This window comes from Aphis gossypii, chromosome 2 (assembly GCF_020184175.1).
Source record: "Aphis gossypii isolate Hap1 chromosome 2, ASM2018417v2, whole genome shotgun sequence".
In the NCBI taxonomy this organism is placed as follows: Eukaryota; Metazoa; Arthropoda; class Insecta; order Hemiptera; family Aphididae; genus Aphis; species Aphis gossypii.
Genome location: NC_065531.1, coordinates 44,675,483 through 44,702,736, shown reverse-complemented (window position 1 = coordinate 44,702,736; position 27,254 = coordinate 44,675,483). Strand labels below are relative to the sequence as shown.

The window sequence follows — 27,254 nt, the reverse complement described above, 5'->3', positions numbered from 1 at the left end:
TATTTCAAATGCTGAAATTATCATTTTCAAAATATTTTGACTCTTTATTATCCATTAAAAATTCTCGATTTTTCTTAGTATTTTTATATGCGTATATAGAATATTCAATATACTAGCTGTCACTCGCGTCCTCCACCCCCGTGGATAGTTGTTTTCAAATCGTAGGGCTGTTTCTTTGTTTAATTGTTATTTCGAACATAAAATGCTATAAAGTGAACATACCTTATATGTATACTTACTTACACAATAGGCCGAAACTTCATAATGATTTTTGAAGATAAAAAATAAAAGCAAGTAATAGAATAACTCATTTATTGACTGTAATATAAAATAAAACATATTAGGTATAAACATTAAACAAAGTACAATTTTAATTTAATAATATATAAATTAATTAAGTTTTGATATAAAATCTAGTTTTAATAATATAATAACTTTATAACTACCACATGTCTTGTCACATCTATAAAAGGTTTATTAATTATAGAGTCGTTTTCACGTGATACAAATATACAATATACGTGCATTACGGAAGAAACTAAATTTGTTTTCAAACTTTTTTTTATGTATGTCTCGACGCTATTTGAACTAATCAAACTGTTTATTGCATTGACTTAATACGATTATTAACAGATAATTTTAATTATTAACAATAATTATTCTTTGTTAATTTGTTGATGGTTTTTTGGCTAAATCAACATGTTTTTCTAAAGTCGTATTCCGATAAAAATATTTTGAATTAGATTGATGTTGATCAGTTTTATTAGACTTATCTTCTGACAAATCAACTCGTTGTTTTCGCCAAGATTCGCATTTTTTATGAGCAGTGGTCTTATTAGCAACATTTATTTTAATATCATTTTTATTTAACTTTAATATTTTATTGAACCGATCAAATGTGTTGTCAATTATCTGTTTTTCTTCCAAACTCCAATCATTGTTTATTATTTTTTTTACATTCTCAGATAACATATTCAGAAATGTATTTGGTCCAAATGCATGTTTATCTTAAACAATGGATAAGTAAGCTGAAATCATAAATAATTATATACAATTATAAAACAACATTCTTAAAAAAAAAAAAAACAAACAAATAAAAATTTTTCAAACACACAGCCACAGCTATCAATTATTATTAAAAATAAAAACATAAAACATAAAACAAAAACAAAAATTATCCATCAATTTTATCAAATTATTCTACGTATAAATACTATAGGTACAGCAAGGGTGGCTCGCGAGAAGAGACTCACGAGTCACCCAATATATTAATAAACACGAAAGAACTGAAATGGAAAAGGTATATTATTATATAATTATATAATATAACAAAAAGAAGAAAATAAGAAAATAAGAAAAAAGTTAATAATTAAAAATTTAAAAAATACATTTAAGTATTATAATATCAAGAACACTATATTTTTTGTAATTTTTTCCTATAAATTGTAATTTAATAAAATATTATAATGTTTTAAATACATTAATTCATATTAAAAATTTATTTTTGTAAAAATGTTACATGAGTCGCAAAAGTCTATAACTCAAGCCGCAATTTGGCCACGCCTGCTATACAGTATACTACAGTAGTATATAGAAACCGTTAAAAATGACACCGGTTGTAATGACCTATCGGGTGTAATGATCTTAGGGCTTAGATTGAAAGTCCATGCAAAACTACTATTTTCCATATACTAATTTGTATTGGTTATTATGACGTCTGTATAATGGCTATAAGGATCTTATGATGGTTATTTTTGGTTATATTGGAAAAATTTAGTCCAAATACACATTTTGAAGAACTAGAAAGAAAATAGAGTGTAATTTTTATACAAAGTTCAATCTAAAATAACAGATTTTTTAAACAGAATACTGTTGATTATTTAATTCTAAAATAATAATTTAATTAATTAATTTAAATGTTTTTACAGTTATTATATCCTAAAATTGAATCCTCTGATATAAATGTATCTACTAAATATAATGTAATCGTATCAAATATCAAATATAAAAAAAATCATAAATTACGACATTGAAATTAAAAACTTATTTTGATACATGATGTTTGAAAACGTTTGGAACCACTTATATATTTATTACCTAACTAATGGAAGGCAACTATTTTTTTTATAGTATTAGACCTTTTTCGTTTATGATAAAATTTAATTTACGTCGGGAGGAAACTCGTACATAGTCGGGAGGTAATTCATATAAAAATTATAGACCTTTTTGACTTCGGGAGGCAACTAGTGTGCACCCTATTTTCCTTGGCTCCTTGAACGTCATTATAAACAATTTCTACTGTATTTTTTCACGTTAAGGGGGGGACACTAACTTCTCAAATTGGATGACCTTGTATTGCAATGGGGTTTTCGAGGAGTAAAGAGAGTAGATAGGTACTAAAATACACATTTTCAAAGAAATTTCAAATTCTTAAAGCTTTTGGTACGTGCATAACGGTAATCTCAGTCATCAAGTTGGATTTTTTTTCATAGTGACACTTAAAAACAGTTATGCAAATTATCCAAGATTTAAAAACGCAATACAATTAGTGGCATATAATAATATAAAAGATGACCAAAAAAACATTGCTATGTCAATAGAATATTTAGAATATTTAAACCTTTTGGAATTGCGTTTGGAATATCAAATTGAAAACTTTTAACCATTTATCAGGTAGTTAAAACTTAAAATTAATAATTGCAAATAGACAAATCTTAATTTCAAATTTGTAGTGTGTAACTTTTTATTATTTTTATTACCTTCAATATTTAACTATTTTATTTTAGAAGTATAAATGGCAAAAATGAGATTAAATTATGAAAACAAACAAGTTTTTACCTAATGTCTTATCTGTCTATGTAAGCAATTTAACAATATCTTAATATTGTTTTGATTTTCGACTATAAAATAAATGCTAACATAGTTAAAATTTCGTCAAAAATAATCCTTAAATATTTTATTTTATTTGCCATTTTATAATTAGAAAAACCTTATTAGGTATACAAACATTTTTTTTTTTAAAAAATACTCTACCTGAATCTATAGAAAAGATGGTATCACCATTTAAAAAAAATTAAGTTGAATTACTTAAAATACGCATACTGCAGAAGGATTCAAAATTTAAAATTCAATTTCAAAATTTCTACGAAAATATGTATTTTGGTACTTCCTTTCATTCCCTGAAAACCCCATTTTAATACAAGATCATCTAAAATAGTTAATGATTTATGATAACCTTTAACGCAAATACACATTATAATATAAAATATGATTGCATCTTAGTTCCGTGCTACATATAAAAATTGAATTTAAAGATATACTAGTTCCGTCATGGTTTTTTTAATGGATATATTATAATTTCGTCCTGTGTTAAAAATTCCAGTTCAGTCCCTTTTGTATGTCTTTTTATATTAAACTATAGGTATGTAAAATTTACAACTTAATAACGTTGACAATCGAATTTAATAAAAACATATTTTTTAGAAATAAAGATAATATGGTTTCAGTTAAGGAAGCCAAATAAACTTTTCAGTCGTTATTTGAGCTTCACGTATATCCATGTCATTTAATTTATTAAAAATAGATGGTATGTACAGTGAAAAAGGTAAAGTTTTAATTATTAAAAATGAATTTAAATTAAGTTTTCACAAAAAATTAAATAAAAATATTTAACACTGGAAGTTAATTCAAAAACAATGCAAAATATGTATAAAAATTGATAAGACAATTAAATTAATAATAAATAAGTTTTTATAATGAGACATAAGTACTTAAAATAATTTTTACATGCTTAAAAGCAATCTACTAACAATTTTTTTAAATGTGTTCTTTTGGATATTAATATGCTAGTTTGACTTTAACTATTTAACATTCACTGGATTTTTAATTACTATATATAATATTATAAGTTATTAAGATTAAATTATGAATATGTACTAATATGATGAATCCCTATATTTTTTTTAATGCATTTTAAAACTATAGTCTTAATACATATTACCATTTATTATTATTTTAATTATACTCTTTTTAACTGGGACGGGATTGGTATGTACCTTTTTTTTCAACCGAAATAGAATTGGAATGAAAAAGGGTTCTTGGGATAGAACTCGAATGCAGCCTATAAAATATACATTGTCTGTTTTTATATTTAACTAAATTCTTAACATTTATATTTAATATTTTACTTTTTAAATACATTTGTTAAGATAGAAATGAATAATGAATAATTACAAATCGTTTGAAATAAAAATACGACAAATATATAAATAGAAAAATACATATATATTCTGATATTAGATAAAATTTCAAAACTTCAATTTAATAAATGTGAAATTATGTAATTACTAATTAACTACTTGATAATAACAAAATATTATTAAAATTTATATTATCATAACTTGATATATATTGTAATAGTTACCTTGAAAAATACTAAGCTACTAAACATAAATCATTCATTGAAAAATTGATAGATACAAAGTTATTTATATATTTGAATAACTTACAGTTAAATGATGTAGTTTAATAGTATCATCAATCTCTTGGTCAATGTACATTTTAAGATAGCGCATCATTTCACTCGGATTATTTTCACAGAAATTGTAATACATCAATATATGTATTAATATAATAAGCCTTCTATATGCACTTTGAAAATTATCATACATCACATTTAATGATTGCACATAAGGAAAGTCATTGACAGATTTTAACAGACACTCTGTTTTTATTAACTGCAATGAACTATTAAAATCACCAGCTTCCATTCCACGAGTGAAATGTATTTTTGCTTTTACATAATCCTTAAATAAAACAAGTATTTTAGATTTTTAGATTTTAGTAACAATAAAATATTAATAAATACTATACCTTTTCATGTTTTAAATAATAAAAGCCTAGAAATTGGTCCACACCTCTATTTTGAACATTCGTCAGTTTTGGGATTAAATTGCTCATAATAGATTTATCATAACTCGAATAAGATGACAATAAAACAAAAATAAGTTTATTTGTATCATCTTTTGCCAATTCAATTGCTTTTCTATGAAAAAAAACCACATGAAATGCAATTACTTAATTTAAAATAAATTAAACTAAGAGATTGTGAACAATCAACAAAACGATAAAAAAATATATAAATAGATTTTACTTGATTGTAATAATAGTTAAAAAAATTATGTAATTTCAAAGAGTACAGTTATTTTTTGAAAAGCTACAATAATTTAGGACACATAGGATAGACACAATTCATAATATAATTTTTAAGTATGTTATTACTATTTTAAATTATCGTCAATACCTTTCAGTCAATACAAAACAACTACTTACTTAGTAATATCAGACGAAAGCTTATAAAAACGAATTGATTCTTTGTGGTTGTTTGTATATTTTTTAATAAATCCGGCTTCCTCATAAACGTTCATAGCTTGAACCAAAATATGAAGCTTTGATTGTGTTGTGCATAACATATTTGCAGCATCTATTTCATCATCATCTGGTGTTCTAAATTTTTGGTTATAACGTCTTACTCGTCCTTTGGCTTTCAACCAAATTACTATCCATTCAGGTTCAGTAGAATCAAGGTAACGGGCTTGATTAATAAATTTTAAAGCCATATCATTCCCTTCATGAGGATATTCCATAAAAATTTTGGCTTTAACCGCACAAATTGCAGCTTCCTCATATCGATTAAAATGTTTAACGTGTTTAACATCATTGAGTAACTAAAAGAAAAAAATACAGTAGATTGAAAATGAATACTATTAGGTCTCACCTTATACTATAATAAGTTAATGTCTTAATGGTTATATTGATAGATTTATTTATAAAGATCTATATCTGTATAAATATGGGATGTATATGAATTTGCATATTTTTTTCCTTAAGTTCAAATTAATTAGTTGTCTGATTTGTCCACAATTAGGCTTATTCTCGTTTAAATAAAACTCATTTTTTTTTTTGCATATTTATACATATATAAACATACTGCATGTAATTACACATTTATATACATTTTTGAGATTTTGATTTTTAGATACTTAACTAAGTGATAAATGTATTGATTTCAAAAATATGTGTTTTATTTTTTTGTGTGTTTGTGTACACCATAACTTGTGGAAATAATGCTTCAATTTAAAATTTCAGGGGTAGTTTTCGATGGTAAATTGAATATTCTTGGTGCATAACATTTTTATATATCTAACCATAGTTAAATCATAAAGCTAAAATACATTAAGACCCATTTAAGATGTTCCCTAAAACGTTTTTAAATTATAATATTTGTAAATTCATTATACATAATACACATTACATATAAACATAATTGATACTATTACTACATAATTTATACAAATAGTTAATTTAAAATGGTTATTGGTAGTTATAAATATTAATAAAAATTAACTTATTATAGGTGATATTGAATATACTATTAATGAATTAAATAATAATAAAAATACACCTTTTCTGAATCAATTTTCAATGTTAATGCAACATACGCATTGGTGGCCTGAGTAATATGATAGTAGGCATCAAAGTATTGCACGATTGACTTATCAAATTTATACTTCTCCAGATATTTAACAGCGCCTTGAATTTCCAAATACGATTCTTGATAACTTTTGTTATTATAAAGTTCATAACAAGCTACCAGTTGTAAATAAAATCTATAAATACATTTTTTTTTCTATAGTTATGTAGAGCCTACAATATTACACTTTATCTATGTATAATCAAGATGTATTTCTCATGTGTCGACATACTCTGCTTATCGGTTGAAAACAAAAATCTATACCGTTAAGAATCAAAATTTTAATTATCCTTTGAAGGCTGAAATTCAGCTCACATTTGTATGATTCATTGAATACCATTGATTATTATATAACATTAAAATTTTAAATCATAATAGTAATTTGAAACAGCTGGAAAATATTTTAAAATTAAATATAGCTCTAAATAATGAATTTTTAATTTTAAGGCTAATAAATTATAATACATACATTTTATATAATAAAAAATGTAAGCAAGCGGGTATATTACTCAGTAGTACAGTAAGTGTTGAGTGTCTCACTTAAATTAAACTAAAAAGTCAACTATTTTACCATCATCATGTTTGTAATATAACTATAAAAGATATATTTTAATAACTAATAAAAACTTAAAAACTGTTTTAACAGCTTACAATTAATCTACATATTTTAAAAATTATATTGCGAATTATTCATTTGGTCTAATATTTGAGTTCATTATTTCATGGGATAGCAAGTGGAAGTGTAAACACCTGATAAATACACCTTTAACCTTAAATACATCAATATCTAATAAAATTCGGTACCCATGGGTGTTTGTTAATTAAACAAAATAATTACATAAAGGAAAATACAATTAAATAAATTTCTGGCATTTACCTATTTAAATCGAATTCATCATCCATGGTTATGATCATTTCTTGCTTATCCCGAATTTTATCAATGAGGTTCCACTTCTGACACATATTAACTTCTGTTAATTTTTGGATATCCCACGAGAAAATGCTTTCATAATTGTTTTTAATTTCACTTAGCTGCGTTCGAATTTTGTAGTCCAATCCTAGTTCTATCCATCGATCGTCGTCGACAGACAACGCGCCTATCGCGTTATTTAGGGGATCATCATATCTCGCCATTTTTCAGTATATAAAACACGATTGCTCTTAATAGACAGAATGCAGCTTCTCCTCTCAATACTTCCAGCTAAACGTATAATTTAAATATCACTGGTTTGGTCTTGGCGATCAATAGCAGTCGATCGCTATTAGCGATTCAACTCAGATAAAATCGCTAGCAGACCTTTTCAGCAAATCGTCTAAAATGGGGATTTGCCAATCTACAGACAGTTGCAACCAATGTATTGTCAGACACCAAGACCACTCAAGTGCAATTAATGTTCCACTAAATTCAAAATAAATCATATAAATTTAATTGAAAATAAACGTGTATAATATATAATATAAAATGTAAATGTATACAATTTTATAAATAAATAAATAATTTTCCTTTAATTTAATTTAAAGAAAAATTATATGTCAACCGAATTAAAGTAAAAACATAAAATTCCTTTAATAATTATTTATCCATTAACATATTAATAAAATCAATAATTCTAAAATTGATATTACAGTAGGTACTATTAAATAAAAATTTAAATAGGCAGACAATAGACATGTAGTTAATTAATAACATTTGAAGTATTGGTTGTTAAATAGGTAAGTGGTATGTAGTTAAATTAAATGATATTTGATAATTATTTTTTAAGTTAATATTTGAAGTACCTACCTAGAATTAGTTGTTAAATAGGTATTACTCATTTTCTTTTTTAGATAAATTTTATTGATACCTATGATGACATCATTCAAATTTTTATTTTAGCAAATATACAAACATGATAAAGAAATAAAAAAGGCCCTCACATTAAAATGTCTTTATCAAAAAAAAAATATAATGGTAATAATTGTGTATTTAAAATCATTATAATATACATTTTGAGTTTTGACCAATATTCATATCATTATTACCGATTATAAATAATTAGTAATTTTTATATAAAAATTAATTTTTCAATTTTTTTCAATAGAATATTTATATTTATCAATTATTATAAATAACAATTCTTTTTTGAATTTCAGTATAGTGAATTCAAAATGAAGTCCTTGGAAAAGGGAATAAAAGAAAAAAAATGCATTGTTTTTGTTGGTAAATGGTTGTAATCGTTTAGATCTTATCAATCACATACCCAATATTGTTTTTCCAAAACATAATGGAAGAAAGTTTCGTTCTGATTAGTATCAGTCATTTACTTTGTTATAATATATAGTAATTTTACTGATTCGGCATAGTGTTTTTAATGTCATGCTTTCCATAGGTTAAACCTCTAAAACAGAGGTTGCTAAATATGTGAACGCACCACAGAGATATAGTGCTTTTTGATGCGACCTATTGGCTAAAAATAGCTCGTAAGCAGTATATTTCTTCGTAATGTATACTTTATAGTTAATAGTCTAACAATATTATGGGAATATCCGTGTATGGAGTAAATTATAATGAATTATATTATATAACTTACGACCAAATAATTAAATATTTTTCATAAAATTGTTCATAATTTAAAAACATTCATGGCACTTCAATAAAATAATAAAAGTTGGATATAAAAAACATTGGGTGCTAAATTTTAACTTGGGGGTGCTAAAGACCTTTTTGCACCCTCCTAGTTGCGCCACTGATGTTTTCCCTTCTACAACTTCTGACCCAATATTTATCAGTGATAGTTTCGCTAATGGTCAAAAGAGGCTTATTTCAATTAATATTGTCTTAAACTTGTATGGTGCACAGTACTATTTTATTAGAACATTTTAAACAAAAAAATAATTTGAATTTTTAATGTATACAATTATTAAATATTTTATATTTATTCAAAAATATTAAAGTATTGAAAATAATTCAAATGGTGATTTTTAAAACGTGTTTTATCCTAGTAGAAAAAAATTAATTAAGAATTAGGTTACAAATTATTACGAATTGGTTACTAATTTTCCAGTGTTGTATGACTTAGAAATTTTAAATTCAGTGTACTAGGCTAACGTCAGACCAGCTCCAGAAAAAAAGGGAACACCAATTTAGGGATTAAGACTTAAGTTACAAATTATTACGAATTAGATACTTATTTTTAGTGTGGTTTGACTTTGACCTCATAATTTTAAATTAGGTTACCAGGCTAACGGACCCCCCACGTTTTCAAAAATTTAACAGATATCTTAGAAATTAAAAAAATCAAAGTTGTTTATAAAACACTAATAAAATCCATAATTAATTACGGTATTTCTGTATTGGAATGTACTATGAATTTTCTAAATAGTGTTGTATTATATCATTATAATATATGAATAACAAAATATTAGTATTTATTGTTTTAATTATAAAATAAAAATGTATTATTATTGTTATTCTATTAATATAGTACCAACTATTTATTAAATGTATATATTAATATGTAGATTCTAAATTGTAGAATCATGAGCCCCATACGTATATGTTCACTGAAATCAAATAAACCTATTATCTTTTTAAAGATGAAAAAAAAATGATCTTACTTACTGTTTATATACGATATACTTTGTGTCTCTATGTGATGTGACTGCCAAATCGAATACGAATCGTGTAACGCTAATCTACCAAATTGTATGATAAAATACTGTTTTTAAGTATTTATAATGATACGCACATACAATTATTTATACTAACTAACCAAATAATACTTAAGTACCAACATATTATAATAATAATCACTCTTTGAGTTAATGGCTAAAAAGAGTGCCATTATCAGAATCTTACTATATATATATATATCTTACTCACAGATATACTCTACTATATCTACTTTAGGCCCTTACAATATATTCCACCCACGGGTCACTATATTCCTAAATCTGCACCTGAATACATATATATTACGCTCAAGCTCTATTTTTACATTCCAGTAAAACTTCCTTTTAACCTTTAACGGATTTCTATAAGTTAAAAACTCCTTACAAAAATTATTAACTGAAGCTGATTTTAAATTATTGTTAAATGTTAATTTTATAGAGTTATTTCCCGTAGTATTTAATACTGGCATTCAATTTTTCAAACAAAAATATATCGTTATAAACTTTTTACGTGCATAAAATATTAATTATTATTTGATAACTGTTAACAATGCTACTATTAATAATACGTGTAAACAATATATTATTATTTACTTTTATTTGAAAATTTTGTACTTGTATGTATATAACCACAAACAGGCCTATGAATATTTGTAGATACTTTTAACACAGAGAACCAAATTTTATCTTTTATCATTATAATTTATCATGATATCTAATACATGTTGGAATCGTGTTTAGGCACTAGAATTGCGACAATACGCAAAGTGAGATGATGAGATGACCATGAAGGGACATCCGACACGTATATTATATCCGTTATAATATGATATGATATATAGAATAACGTGGGTAGCATCCACCGACTATACATGGTCACTTAGGATAACTATAATTAGGGATAAAAACTCTCCTCATACTGACAAGGATTTGTCAGACACGACAACACACGAGCTAGAAGCAACACCCCATATATCGCAACTAGATTTTAATGTGTTAATAATTTAATTGGACTTAACAAAACTGTTGAACGTATTTTAACACACAATTATAATTAGTGTGTGTGTCTGATAAGATTTTCAATTTAAGTTAATAAAAAGGTATGGAAATTGCATTAAAAGATAGTTAAAAATATGTATTTATCTCTAGAAATACAATTCATTTAAACTAAAACTATTAATCAATTTACTAAAGTTTAAGGTTCCGTAGTAAATAAATCAGTGAATTTTTATTTCGGTTTTAACCGGTATTCAAAATCGGTATCTAATATCGGTCTCAAACACTGATTATAGGTAATATTCCACTAAGATATTCTGCTTTCTAAAAATTGAATTAAAATGCATGTTGTCAACCATATTTTCCATAAATGTTGATATTTTTTTAAATAATGAGTTAAGTTAAATGGATCACTTAGTATATTATTATAAATAATTTTATTTTTATTGAAGAATGTTCTACAAGTATCTAAGTATATCATTAATTTATAGTAAGTCATTAAAATATTAAACTCAATACTGAAATTAATATTTATTATTGTTAATAAAAATTAATAGATATGAAAGGTTATGTACAGCAATTTTAATGGTTTAAACGCTGTTGGTTCTTTTAATCTAGATCAATATAAAAATGGTTTAAAAAGAGTTATTAAACTATAAATATAATACATTTAGAACATTTTCCAAATCTAATGAATTTAATAATTAAACCTGTAATTTTAGATATTAAGAGGAGCGATGAATTTGCCTACCTATTAATCTTACAAGTACCTAAGTAAGTTTTTTTTATTGTTATTATTATATTTTTAAAGTTCTATTTATTGAAATATTCACGAATTAAGTATTATAATAATTGAATATCGCATATTATTTCATATTTCAACAATAAACACCTTAAAGGCACAAATGTATGTTTTATGACATATATATTTTAATCATTTAATCATGTATTGGTTAGTAGAAGAAAAAATAGAATATTTCTCATAAATTAAAAAAAAATATACCCAAGTCCCAAGTATTTATATTATAAGTATAGTAAGTATGTAGTAATGGTTATTTAATTTATATCTTATCTTAATTATTATTAATTCGTAAAATTCATACTACTGTAACAAATTATTTTACAACTGTGGTATTTAAATCTTGACGTTAAAATCGTTATCGTTTATTGCGAGTACGTTTAATACGTACACTTGTGAATCTATTATTAACTTTGACACTTCATCACATGTCGCTTATATACAGGTTGATTCTTTTATCAAACAACTCTCGTTATTTCAAAAAGTATTTATTTTTTTTTTCAAATTTTTTTTCACTCTTAAATTAATAATAAAAAAGTATCAACTTTTGATTTTCAAATGGCAACTTTTATTAATAATTGCATAAATTAAAAAAGCAATTTTTTCATGAATTTTCACATTAAAATATTTAACTTTCGTTGATCCGTAGATGAGTTATAGCTGCTCAAAGTTGGTTGGTTTTAAGAAGTATTTAGGTGTTATACATCAGTACTAATTAGTCAGAATTGGGATTTTTATTTGTTAAGTCCAGTAGCTATAATAGTAATGAATTCGATATCAACGATTCATGGTGTAGCGGAGAGTGGTGATAATATTAAATTTGTACCTGTTATTACCTAGCTGTTTTATTGTCAATTGTCATATAATTATAATATTAATTGGACTATTATTACTACTATAAATACTATTATTCGCTTATCGCTTTCGATTACCGACTCCGACGATGATGCATAATACGTCATTCTAATAATAGATACCGATTAGTGATTATGAAAAGCCAAAAGTTAAGAATACCCTTGTATTCTGTAACTCCGCCCCACCTATAACATTAAAATTAAAATTATTTAAATTTATGAAGCAAAATAATAATCTTGCGTTCTGTACAATCACAAAACAATAATTCCAATACCATCTAAAATGAGTTGACTGTTTTTAGATTCTGAACGAAGTGATGAATGTATTGATTTTACAATGATGTGTGTTTTTTTTTTTTTTTTTTTTGTGTCTGTGTACAGCATAACTAGTCGAAATAATGCTCCAATTTCAAACAATGGGGGTGATTTCCGATGTAAAAGTGAATATCCTTGGTGCATTATAGAGGTAAAAAGTTAACATTTTCCAACAGTTTTCAAAAAAATCGAGAAAAACAAAAAAAAAATGACCGAAAAACGGCAATTTTTACGCAAAACCAGTTTTCGACCAAATCGATTTTTTTTTATGGTTGTAATTCAAAAACTAATCACTGAAATTACTTGAAATTTTCACCAAATGTTAATGTCAGTAGTATCCGTATATAGTTAAATTATCAAAAAATTTTGACTTTTTTTGAGCTATTTCTAGACAACTGAAATTTTCAATTTTTCTGAAAAAATATTTTTGAAGTGTCGATAAAATATTTTTAGCCCTATCAAAATACTTGAAATTTTAATACAAAGTTCCTCATAAGTTATTCTTATAGTGATTAAAAAATTATAAGAATACATAGGCACAATTTTTTTTTATTAGCATTTGAAGTTCAAATATTGACAAAAATTCGTCAAAACTATGAATACTTGGAAATTATTTTGTAGGTATATTTCATAAAAATTTTTGTATAAGTAGCTAAGAGTTGAAAATTTAATACAAGGTTTTTCATTAGTTTAGCTTACAATTATTATAAAAGAACTTAAATTTTGTTGTATTCAGGCCATTAAAACATAAACCACCTTTTTCACCAACCACTAGAAATTATATCCTAGGCTGACAAATCATCTTCGTTCAGAATCGTTTTTCGTATACAATGATAACTATCATTGGATTCAAATTTAACACTCCTATAATATATAATAATGATCCATACGGCACCTAATGTACAGCAGAGCGGTACTCACTTGCCCACTTTTGTTTTTTTAACTCTTCTACATGTTATAAAGCAAGTAAATATTTGTAATTCAACCTGTATTAAAGTATATTATATTTTTGGTAAGTATGAACATGTTAACATATACGTGTTAACTTCCACGTTTACAATATTACAAATTACAATTAAACTGAATTAACAGCCGTGTATATGCATTCTTAATTCCAAATGGACAGGAGTTACCTAGTTTGTATTTATGTAAATCGTTATACATAAAAATAAACTATTTTTTTTTATTCTCTTGACATGTTATTAAGAACCATGAAGACTAGAATAAGGAGACCAAACTCCGCTTCTGATAACGTCCCGAAATGGGTTGCACGATTAAACCGCCACAGGCGGTGCTGCGTACGCTAAGGTTGCTACTTTAACCCGCGTAGTATAGGGATTATTCATGTTTTTTGCGTTTTTTAAAAAATATATGCATTATTTCGAACCATAACCCATTATAAATTTTATAGTTCGTAAAATTACGCATTCATACATGTGCATATGTGTATATTTCAGCATAAAATAGTAAATAGTCACTAAATACTGTAAATAATATTAAGTATTTTAGTAATGAACCGCAATGCACAGGGTACAAACTATAAGTAACTACATTATGTTAATCTATTAACAATTAATAACAATATTGATATTTTATAGTGATAAAGAATTGACTATAATATAGGTAATAATAGGATTATTTATAAAATAATAAAAAAAATTTAATGAAATACACATATGCACAATGCACATGTATGAATGCATAATTTTACGAACTATAAAATTTATAATGGGTCATGGTTCGAAATAATGCATATATTTTACAAAAAAAACGTAAAAAACATGAATAATCCCTATACTTTGAGGGGCTATATCTCATCAACGGATTGACGAAAAATTAAAATATTAACGTGATAATTCATAAAAAAAAATAGAGTTTTTAATTTATGAAATTAAAAGTATAGGTTGTCATTTGAAAATCAGAAGTTGATAGTGATTTACCTAATGAATATAAGAGCGAAAAATAATACAGAGTTCTACAATTCTAGAACAGTGTAAATCTAAAATTTTGAAGAAAAAAAAAATTGAAAAAAGTTAATACTTTTTGAAATAATGAGTGTTGTTTGATAAAAAAATCACCCTGTATGATAAACTCTAAAATATAAAACAACCTATAGTTTTTGTAATAGTTGATTTTGCACAAAGATAACTCATAAAGATTTTGCGTGAATGCGTTTTGTTTATTTTGAGCGTAGATCAGACTACCAGAGAAAGAAAACAAATATTATGCTGAAAATACTTGAAATCCTCTTTTAGTCTGTGTTGTTTTGTATTTACTTCTCTGTATTACAACAAAAATCGATTATCAATCTTAATTTTATATTTTTATTACAAAAATGGCTAATCCTGTACGGCATTGCGAGTGACAAATTAAATAATACCAGTGAATTTATCTTGTCGTTGTGTTATAAAGACGTGTTACGTAAAATCAGAAAAGAAACAGAAAATTGTTTTATTTGGATAAAATAGACCACTACCAATGCCCAATGGCGTTATTTTTCATCTGTAATAGTATCGATTCACTATCTTCTGAAAAGGTTTCTGTCATTAGTTTTTACATTTATATAATTATAATAATTAATGCCTTAGTATAATAGTTTATTTGTAATTTTAATCTTATTTTCTGTTTTAATAATAATTATTTTTTTTTATCATCACACGATCATAGATTTTATATTGGTTTTTAAGTATTTTAGTCTTTTTTAGTTAACACTAAAGTTTTACTTTGTATTTTTTTTTTAACATTTATGTATGTAACAATTACATAATATTTATTGCATAAAAATCATAGCCTTTTTTATGGTTATTAATTTTACTAAATGCAATTAAATATTTAAAATATAACGTAGATTAATTTAAAAAAATTACCTATTTATACTATGGTCTTTATGAATGACCCTTTTGAGACAATAAAAATACTTCGATTTTCAGCTTAGGAGATTATTTCTGAAAGCGAATTGGATCTAAAAGGTATTTAAAGCGAGAGATAAAAAGTGAAATTTTTCTTAATAATTGGGAAAATAAACTGTTAATTTTACACTAAACTAATTTCCGATAAAATGTAAGTATTTCTTTATTTTGTTTCAAATCAAAAATTTATAATCGTGGGAACTTAAATTATTTCAAATGCTGAAATTATCATTTTCAAAATATTTTGACTCTTTATTATCCATTAAAAATTCTCGATTTTTCTTAGTATTTTTATATGCGTATATAGAATATTCAATATACTAGCTGTCACTCGCGTCCTCCACCCCCGTGGATAGTTGTTTTCAAATCGTAGGGCTGTTTCTTTGTTTAATTGTTATTTCGAACATAAAATGCTATAAAGTGAACATACCTTATATGTATACTTACTTACACAATAGGCCGAAACTTCATAATGATTTTTGAAGATAAAAAATAAAAGCAAGTAATAGAATAACTCATTTATTGACTGTAATATAAAATAAAACATATTAGGTATAAACATTAAACAAAGTACAATTTTAATTTAATAATATATAAATTAATTAAGTTTTGATATAAAATCTAGTTTTAATAATATAATAACTTTATAACTACCACATGTCTTGTCACATCTATAAAAGGTTTATTAATTATAGAGTCGTTTTCACGTGATACAAATATACAATATACGTGCATTACGGAAGAAACTAAATTTGTTTTCAAACTTTTTTTTATGTATGTCTCGACGCTATTTGAACTAATCAAACTGTTTATTGCATTGACTTAATACGATTATTAACAGATAATTTTAAATTATTAACAATAATTATTCTTTGTTAATTTGTTGATGGTTTTTTGGCTAAATCAACATGTTTTTCTAAAGTCGTATTCCGATAAAAATATTTTGAATTAGATTGATGTTGATCAGTTTTATTAGACTTATCTTCTGACAAATCAACTCGTTGTTTTCGCCAAGATTCGCATTTTTTATGAGCAGTGGTCTTATTAGCAACATTTATTTTAATATCATTTTTATTTAACTTTAATATTTTATTGAACCGATCAAATGTGTTGTCAATTATCTGTTTTTCTTCCAAACTCCAATCATTGTTTATTATTTTTTTTACATTCTCAGATAACATATTCAGAAATGTATTTGGTCTAAAATACATGTTTATCTTAAACAATGGCAAAGGAAACTGAAATCATAAATAATTATATAAAATAATAAAACAATATTCTTAAAAAAAAAAACAAACAAACAAATAAGAATTTTTTAAACACACAGCCACAGCTATCAATTATTATTAAAAATAAAAACATAAAACATAAAACAAAAACAAAAATTATCCATCAATTTTATCAAATTATTCTACGTACAAATACTATAGGTACAGCAAGGGTGGCTCGCGAGAAGAGACTCACGAGTCACCCAATATATTAATAAACACGAAAGAACTGAAATGGAAAAGGTATATTATTATATAATTATATAATATAACAAAAAGAAGAAAATAAGAAAATAAGAAAAAAGTTAATAATTAAAAATTTAAAAAATACATTTTAGTATTATAATATCAAGAACACTATATTTTTTGTAATTTTTTCCTATAAATTGTAATTTAATAAAATATTATAATGTTTTAAATACATTAATTCATATTAAAAATTTATTTTTGTAAAAATGTTACATGAGTCGCAAAAGTCTATAACTCAAGCCGCAATTTGGCCACGCCTGCTATACAGTATAGTACAGTAGTCTATATCTTTACTTTTTTTCTATATGGATTAAAGATATATTTTATTTTCATAATTTTGGTAATATTTACAAACGGTTATTATGTCCTAAAATTGACTCCTCTGGTATATATGTATCTACTAAATATAATGTAATCGTATCAAATATAACAAAAATCATAAATTACGACATTGAAATTTAAAACTTATTTTGATACATGATATTTGAAAACGTTTGGAACCACTTATATATTTATTACCTGACTAATGGAAGGCAACTATTTTTTTTATAGTATTAGACCCTTTTCTTTTCTGATAAAATTTAAGGTACGTCGAGAGGAAACTCGTACATAGTCGGGAGGTAATTCATATAAAAATTATAGATCTTTTTGATTTCGGGAGGCAACTAGTGTGCACCCTATTTTCCTTGGCTCCTTGAACGTCATTATAAACAATTTCTACTGTATTTTTTCACGTTAAGGGGGGGACACTAACTTCTCAAATTGGATGACCTTGTATTGCAATGGGGTTTTCGAGGAGTAAAGAGAGTAGGTAGGTACTAATATACACATTTTCAAAGAAATTTCAAATTCTTAACGCTTTTGGTATGTGCATAACGGTAATCTCAGTCATTAAGTTGGATTTTTTTTCATAGGGACACTTATAAACAGTTATGCAAATTATCCAAGATTTAAAAACGCAATACAATTAGTGGCATATAATAATATAAAAGATGACCAAAAAAACATTGCTATGTCAATAGAATATTTAGAATATTTAAACCTTTTGGAATTGTGTTTGGAATATCAAAGTGAAAACTTTTAACCATTTATCAGGTAGTTAAAACTTAAAATTAATAATTGCAAATAGACAAATCTTAATTTCAAATTTGTAGTGTGTAACTTTTTATTATTTTTATTACATTCAATATTTAACTATTTTATTTTAGAAGTATAAATGGCAAAAATGAGATTAAATTATGAAAACAAACAAGTTTTTACCTAATGTCTTATCTGTCTATGTAAGCAATTTAACAATATCTGAATATTGTTTTGATTTTCGACTATAAAATAAATGCTAACATAGTTAAAATTTCGTCAAAAATAATTCTTAAATACTTTATTTTATTTGCCATTTTATAATTAGAAAAACCTTATTAAGTATACAAACATTTTTTTTTTTTAAAAATACTCTACCTGAATCTGTAGAAAAGATGGTATCACCATTTAAAAAAAATTAAGTTGAATTACTTAAAATACGCATACTGCAGAAGGATTCAAAATTTAAAATTCAATTTCAAAATTTCTACGAAAATATGTATTTTGGTACTTCCTTTCATTCCCTGAAAACCCCATTTTAATACAAGATCATCTAAAATAGTTAATAATTTATGATAACCTTTAACGCAAATACACATTATAATATAAAATCTGATTGTATCTTAGTTCCGTGCTACATATAAAAATTGAATTTAAAAATATACTAGTTCCGTCATGGTTTTTTTTAATGGATATATTATAATTTCGTCCTATTTTGAAAATTCCAGTTCAGTCCCTTTTGTATGTCTTTTTATATTAAACTATAGGTATGTAAAATTTACAACTTAATAACGTTGACAATCGAATTTAATAATAATATATTATTTAAAAATAAAGATAATATGATTTCAGTTAAGGAAGCCAAATAAACTTTTCAGTCGTTATTTGAGCTTCACGTACATCCATGTCATTTAATTTATTAAAAATAGATGGTATGTACAGTGAAAAAGGTAAAATTTTAATTATTAAAAATTAATTTAAATTAAGTTTTTACAAAGAATTAAATAAAAATATTTAACACTGGAAGTTAATTCAAAAACAATGTAAAATATGTATAAAAATTGATAAGACAATTAAATTAATAATAAATAAGTTTTTATAATGAGACATAAGTACTTAAAATAATTTTTACATGCTTAAAAGCAATCTACTAACAATTTTTTTAAATGTGTTCTTTTGGATATTAATATGCTAGTTTGACTTTAACTATTTAACATTCACTGGATTTTTAATTACTATATATAAAATTATAAGTTATTAAGATTAAATTATGAATATGTACTAATATGATGAATCCCTATATTTTTTTTAATGCATTTTAAAACTACAGTCTTAATACATATTACCATTTATTATTATTTTAATTATACTCTTTTTAACTGGGACGGGATTGGTATGTACCTTTTTTTTCAACCGAAATAGAATTGGTATGAAAAAGGGTTCTTGGGATAGAACTCGAATGCAGCCTATAAAATATACATTGTCTGTTTTTATATTTAACTAAATTCTTAACATTTATATTTAATATTTTACTTTTTAAATACATTTGTTAAGATAGAAATGAATAATGAATAATTACAAATCGTTTGAAATAAAAATACGACAAATATATAAATAGAAAAATACATATATATTCTGATATTAGATAAAATTTCAAAACTTCAATTTAATAAATGTGAAATTATGTAATTACTAATTAACTACTTGATAATAACAAAATATTATTAAAATTTATATTATCATAACTTGATATATATTGTAATAGTTACCTTGAAAAATACTAAGCTACTAAACATAAATCATTCATTGAAAAATTGATAGATACAAAGTTATTTATATATTTGAATAACTTACAGTTAAATGATGTAGTTTAATAGTATCATCAATCTCTTGGTCAATGTACATTTTAAGATAGCGCATCATTTCACTCGGATTATTTTCACAGAAATTGTAATACATCAATATATGTATTAATATAATAAGCCTTCTATATGCACTTTGAAAATTATCATACATCACATTTAATGATTGCACATAAGGAAAGTCATTGACAGATTTTAACAGACACTCTGTTTTTATTAACTGCAATGAACTATTAAAATCACCAGCTTCCATTCCACGAGTGAAATGTATTTTTGCTTTTACATAATCCTTAAATAAAACAAGTATTTTAGATTTTTAGATTTTAGTAACAATAAAATATTAATAAATACTATACCTTTTCATGTTTTAAATAATAAAAGCCTAGAAATTGGTCCACACCTCTATTTTGAACATTCGTCAGTTTTGGGATTAAATTGCTCATAATAGATTTATCATAACTCGAATAAGATGACAATAAAACAAAAATAAGTTTATTTGTATCATCTTTTGGCAATTCAATTGCTTTTCTATGAAAAAAAACCACATGAAATGCAATTACTTAATTTAAAATAAATTAAACTAAGAGATTGTGAACAATCAACAAAACGATAAAAAAATATATAAATAGATTTTACTTGATTGTAATAATAGTTAAAAAAATTATGTAATTTCAAAGAGTACAGTTATTTTTTGAAAAGCTACAATTTAGGACACATAGGATAGACACAATTCATAATATAATTTTTAAGTATGTTATTACAATTTTAAATTATCGTCAATACCTTTCAGTCAATACAAAACAACTACTTACTTAGTAATATCAGACGAAAGCTTATAAAAACGAATTGATTCTTTGTGGTTGTTTGTATATTTTTTAATAAATCCGGCTTCCTCATAAACGTTCATAGCTTGAACCAAAATATGAAGCTTTGATTGTGTTGTGCATAACATATTTGCAGCATCTATTTCATCATCATCTGGTGTTCTAAATTTTTGGTTATAACGTCTTACTCGTCCTTTGGCTTTCAACCAAATTACTATCCATTCAGGTTCAGTAGAATCAAGGTAACGGGCTTGATTAATAAATTTTAAAGCCATATCATTCCCTTCATGAGGATATTCCATAAAAATTTTGGCTTTAACCGCACAAATTGCAGCTTCCTCATATCGATTAAAATGTTTAACGTGTTTAACATCATTGAGTAACTAAAAGAAAAAAATACAGTAGATTGAAAATGAATACTATTAGGTCTCACCTTATACTATAATAAGTTAATGTCTTAATGGTTATATTGATAGATTTATTTATAAAGATCTATATCTGTATAAATATGGGATGTATATGAATTTGCATATTTTTTTCCTTAAGTTCAAATTAATTAGTTGTCTGATTTGTCCACAATTAGGCTTATTCTCGTTTAAATAAAACTCATTTTTTTTTTTGCATATTTATACATATATAAACATACTGCATGTAATTACACATTTATATACATTTTTGAGATTTTGATTTTTAGATACTTAACTAAGTGATAAATGTATTGATTTCAAAAATATGTGTTTTATTTTTTTGTGTGTTTGTGTACACCATAACTTGTGGAAATAATGCTTCAATTTAAAATTTCAGGGGTAGTTTTCGATGGTAAATTGAATATTCTTGGTGCATAACATTTTTATATATCTAACCATAGTTAAATCATAAAGCTAAAATACATTAAGACCCATTTAAGATGTTCCCTAAAACGTTTTTAAATTATAATATTTGTAAATTCATTATACATAATACACATTACATATAAACATAATTGATACTATTACTACATAATTTATACAAATAGTTAATTTAAAATGGTTATTGGTAGTTATAAATATTAATAAAAATTAACTTATTATAGGTGATATTGAATATACTATTAATGAATTAAATAATAATAAAAATACACCTTTTCTGAATCAATTTTCAATGTTAATGCAACATACGCATTGGTGGCCTGAGTAATATGATAGTAGGCATCAAAGTATTGCACGATTGACTTATCAAATTTATACTTCTCCAGATATTTAACAGTGCCTTGAATTTCCAAATACGATTCTTGATAACTTTTGTTATTATAAAGTTCATAACAAGCTACCAGTTGTAAATAAAATCTATAAATACATTTTTTTTTCTATAGTTATGTAGAGCATACAATATTACACTTTATCTATGTATAATCAAGATGTATTTCTCATGTGTCGACATACTCTGCTTATCGGTTGAAAACAAAAATCTATACCGTTAAGAATCAAAATTTTAATTATCCTTTGAAGGCTGAAATTCAGCTCACATTTGTATGATTCATTGAATACCATTGATTATTATATAACATTAAAATTTTAAATCATAATAGTAATTTGAAACAGCTGGAAAATATTTTAAAATTAAATATAGCTCTAAATAATGAATTTTTAATTTTAAGGCTAATAAATTATAATACATACATTTTATATAATAAAAAATGTAAGCAAGCGGGTATATTACTCAGTAGTACAGTAAGTGTTGAGTGTCTCACTTAAATTAAACTAAAAAGTCAACTATTTTACCATCATCATGTTTGTAATATAACTATAAAAGATATATTTTAATAACTAATAAAAACTTAAAAACTGTTTTAACAGCTTACAATTAATCTACATATTTTAAAAATTATATTGCGAATTATTCATTTGGTCTAATATTTGAGTTCATTATTTCATGGGATAGCAAGTGGAAGTGTAAACACCTGATAAATACACCTTTAACCTTAAATACATCAATATCTAATAAAATTCGGTACCCATGGGTGTTTGTTAATTAAACAAAATAATTACATAAAGGAAAATACAATTAAATAAATTTCTGGCATTTACCTATTTAAATCGAATTCATCATCCATGGTTACGATCATTTCTTGCTTATCCCGAATTTTATCAATGAGGTTCCACTTCTGACACATATTAACTTCTGTTAATTTTTGGATATCCCACGAGAAAATGCTTTCATAATTGTTTTTAATTTCACTTAGCTGCGTTCGAATTTTGTAGTCCAATCCTAGTTCTATCCATCGATCGTCGTCGACAGACAACGCGCCTATCGCGTTATTTAGGGGATCATCATATCTCGCCATTTTTCAGTATATAAAACACGATTGCTCTTAATAGACAGAATGCAGCTTCTCCTCTCAATACTTCCAGCTAAACGTATAATTTAAATATCACTGGTTTGGTCTTGGCGATCAATAGCAGTCGATCGCTGTTAGCGATTCAACTCAGATAAAATCGCTAGCAGACCTTTTCAGCAAATCGTCTAAAATGGGGATTTGCCAATCTACAGACAGTTGCAACCAATGTATTGTCAGACACCAAGACCACTCAAGTGCAATTAATGTTCCACTAAATTCAAAATAAATCATATAAATTTAATTGAAAATAAACGTGTATAATATATAATATAAAATGTAAATGTATACAATTTTATAAATAAATAAATAATTTTCCTTTAATTTAATTTAAAGAAAAATTATATATCAACCGAATTAAAGTAAAAACATCAAATTCCTTTAATAATAAATTATTGATTCATTAACAAATTAATAAAATCAATAATTCTAAAATTGACATTACAGTATCGTACTATTAAATAAAAATTTAAATAGGCAGATAATAAACATGTAGTTAATTAGTAATATTTGAAGTATTGGTTGTTAAATAGGTAAGTGGTATGTAGTTAAATTAAGTGATTATAATATTTGAAGTACCTACCTATAATTAGTTGTTAAATAGGTATTACACATTTTATTTTTTAGATAAATTATTTTAATATACCTATGATGAAATTATTCAAATTTTTTATTTTAGCAAATACATAAACATAATAAAGAAATAAAAAAGGCCCTTACATTAAAATGTCTTTATCAAAAAAAAAATATAATGGTAATAATTGTGTATTTAAAATCATTATAATATACATTTTGAGTTTTGGCCAATATTCATATCATTATTACCGATTATAAATAATTAGTAATTTTTATATAAAAATTAATTTTTCAATTTTTTTCAATAGAATATTTATATTTATCAATTATTATAAATAACAATTCTTTTTTAAATTTCAGTATAGTGAATTCAAAATGAAGTCCTTGGAAAAGGGAATAAAAGAAAAAAAATGCATTGTTTTGGTTGGTAAATGGTTGTAATCGTTCAGATCTTATCAATCACATACCCAATATTGTTTTTCCAAAACATAATGGAAGAAAGTTTCGTTCTGATTAGTATCAGTCATTTACTTTGTTAGAATATATAGTCCTTTTACTGATTCGGCATAGTGTTTTTAATGTCATGCTTTCCATAGGTGCAACTAGACCTCTAAAACAGAGGTTGCTAAATATGTGAACGCACCACAGAGATATAGTGCTTTTTGATGCGACCTATTGGCTAAAAATAGCTCGTAAGCAATATATTTCTTCGTAATGTATACTTTATAGTTAATAGTCTAACAATATTATGGGAATATCCATAAATATCCATAAATATTTTTCAGAAAATTGTTCATAATTTAAAAACATAACATTCATAGCACTTCAATAAAATAATAAAAGTTGGATATAAAAAACATTGGGTGCTAAATTTTAACTTGGGGGTGCTAAAGACCTTTTTGCACCCTCCTAGTTGCGCCACTGATGTTTTCCCTTCTACAACTTCTGACCCAATATTTATCAGTGATAATTTCGCTAATGGTCAAAAGAGGCTTATTTCAATTCTTTTCCACAGCATGAAAATTCAATGGCTCACAAAGTTGCGAGTGCTATGTTAACAGGATACAAAATTACTGAAAATTCTAGAAATGTTATAACTTATAAGTCAAGTCAAAAACAGTTGATGTTAATAAGAAATACTTAAAGTGTCTATAAGATACTCTACTTATCTGTAATAGATAAGGGTTAGCCGTCAGAAGCCATAGAGAAGAGGAATCCTCAAATCAACTTAAAATAATTATGTTTAGCGGTAATTATATTAATACGTTTCTCGAATAATTAATAATAATTAATAATTATTAAAAATTAAATTATTTTTAATAAATAATAATTAAATAAATTTAAAATATTTAAACATTTTATACATCCAAAATGTAAATAATTTATTTGCTTAATATGTTCTAATAAAATGGTATTGTGAACATTTTTCTGAAAATACTCTAATTTAGAAACAGTTACCTACTTACAGTTAATTCAATACAGGGTCTTTGTAATAATATGAAAAATAATATTAATAATATAGGTAAAGGTAACAAAAATACATATTTATTATGGATGAATTATTTTCATACAATACTCGTTTTATTAAGTTTATCTTTTATAGTCAATATTAGATACATTGTATAGATTTTATAATTTATAAAATATATATATTTGAAATTAAAAGAAAAGGTTGAGAAAATAATTGATTAAAGTAAAAAAACACATCACTAAATATTAAATACAAAACAATAGTTTAAAAATAGATATACTCATGTGTATTAATATTGTCTTAAACTTGTATGGTGCACAGTACTATTTTATTAGAACATTTTAAACAAATAAATTATTTGAATTTTTAATGTATACAATTATTAAATATTTTATATTTATTCAAAAATATTAAAGTATTGAAAATAATTCAAATGGTGATTTTTAAAACGTGTTTTATCCTAGTAGAAAAAAATTAATTAAGAATTAGGTTACAAATTATTACGAATTGGTTACTAATTTTCCAGTGTTGTATGACTTAGAAATTTTAAATTCAGTGTACTAGGCTAACGTCAGACCAGCTCCAGAAAAAAAGGGAACACCAATTTAGGGATTAAGACTTAAGTTACAAATTATTACGAATTAGATACTTATTTTTAGTGTGGTTTGACTTTGACCTCATAATTTTAAATTAGGGTACCAGGCTGACGGACTCCCCACGTTGTCAAAACTTTAACAGATATCTTAGAAATTAAAAAAATCAAAGTTGTTTATAAAACACTAATAAAATCCATAATTAATTACGGTATTTCTGTATTGGAATGTACATAATACTAGACAAACATAATAAATATCAAAGTACTAACCATGCAAAAAAAAATTAACACAATCCATATACTTATATTTAAGTCCAAGAATTTATAACAAACAAGCATTAGAAATTAAACAAAGCGATTCCTACAAAATTCTTAGAAAAATATATATACTCGTATATACTAGCTATTACCTATTTTTTTTACCTTGTGATTTTCTAAATAGTATTGTATTATATCATTATAATATATGAATAACAAAATATTAGTATTTATTGTTTTAATTATAAAATAAAAATGTATTATTATTGTTATTCTATTAATATAGTACCAACTATTTATTAAATGTATATATTAATATGTAGATTCTAAATTGTAGAATCATGAGCCCCATACGTATATGTTCACTGAAATCAAATAAACCTATTATCTTTTTAAAGATGAAAAAAAAATGATCTTACTTACTGTTTATATACGATATACTTTGTGTCTCTATGTGATGTGACTGCCAAATCGAATACGAATCGTGTAACGCTAATCTACCAAATTGTATGATAAAATACTGTTTTTAAGTATTTATAATGATACGCACATACAATTATTTATACTAACTAACCAAATAATACTTAAGTACCAACATATTATAATAATAATCACTCTTTGAGTTAATGGCTAAAAAGAGTGCC

At 24.6% G+C, this 27,254-nt stretch overlaps 1 protein-coding gene and 1 pseudogene across 2 annotated transcripts; both read right to left on the bottom strand.

Annotated features, from left to right (window-relative positions):
• Positions 1-295: 295 nt before the first annotated feature.
• Positions 296-10,270, bottom strand: LOC114124792 (uncharacterized; annotated as a pseudogene).
• Positions 296-27,173, bottom strand: LOC126549694 (uncharacterized). 2 transcript variants are annotated; one of them, XR_007603814.1, is made up of 8 exons: positions 27,034-27,173; positions 23,403-23,924; positions 22,457-22,661; positions 21,325-21,719; positions 20,869-21,040; positions 20,505-20,801; positions 16,821-17,294; positions 296-555 (listed from the first exon to the last, which is right to left on the bottom strand). XR_007603814.1 is itself a non-coding variant. In XM_050199738.1 (7 exons), the coding sequence occupies exons 2-7, from the start codon at positions 23,657-23,659 to the stop codon at positions 16,932-16,934; spliced, it is 1,689 nt and encodes a 562-aa protein (XP_050055695.1). In that variant the 5' UTR covers positions 23,660-23,924; positions 27,034-27,173; the 3' UTR covers positions 16,560-16,931. The 2 variants fall into 2 exon arrangements, 1 of the variants encoding a protein (XP_050055695.1); XM_050199738.1 differs by lacking the exon at positions 296-555 and having other exon boundaries at positions 16,560-17,294.
• Between the last annotated feature and the right edge of the window lie 81 nt (positions 27,174-27,254).

Coding starts and splice junctions, on each gene's coding strand:
- LOC126549694 (XM_050199738.1), bottom strand. CDS start 23,659: ATGGCGAGATATGATGATCCCCTAAATAACGCGATAGGCGCGTTGTCT. Junction 22,662..23,402: donor GATGAATTCGATTTAAATAG/GTAAATGCCAGA, acceptor ATGTATTTATAG/ATTTTATTTACAACTGGTAG. Junction 17,295..20,504: donor TTAAACTACATCATTTAACT/GTAAGTTATTCA, acceptor TTATGATTTCAG/TTTCCTTTGCCATTGTTTAA.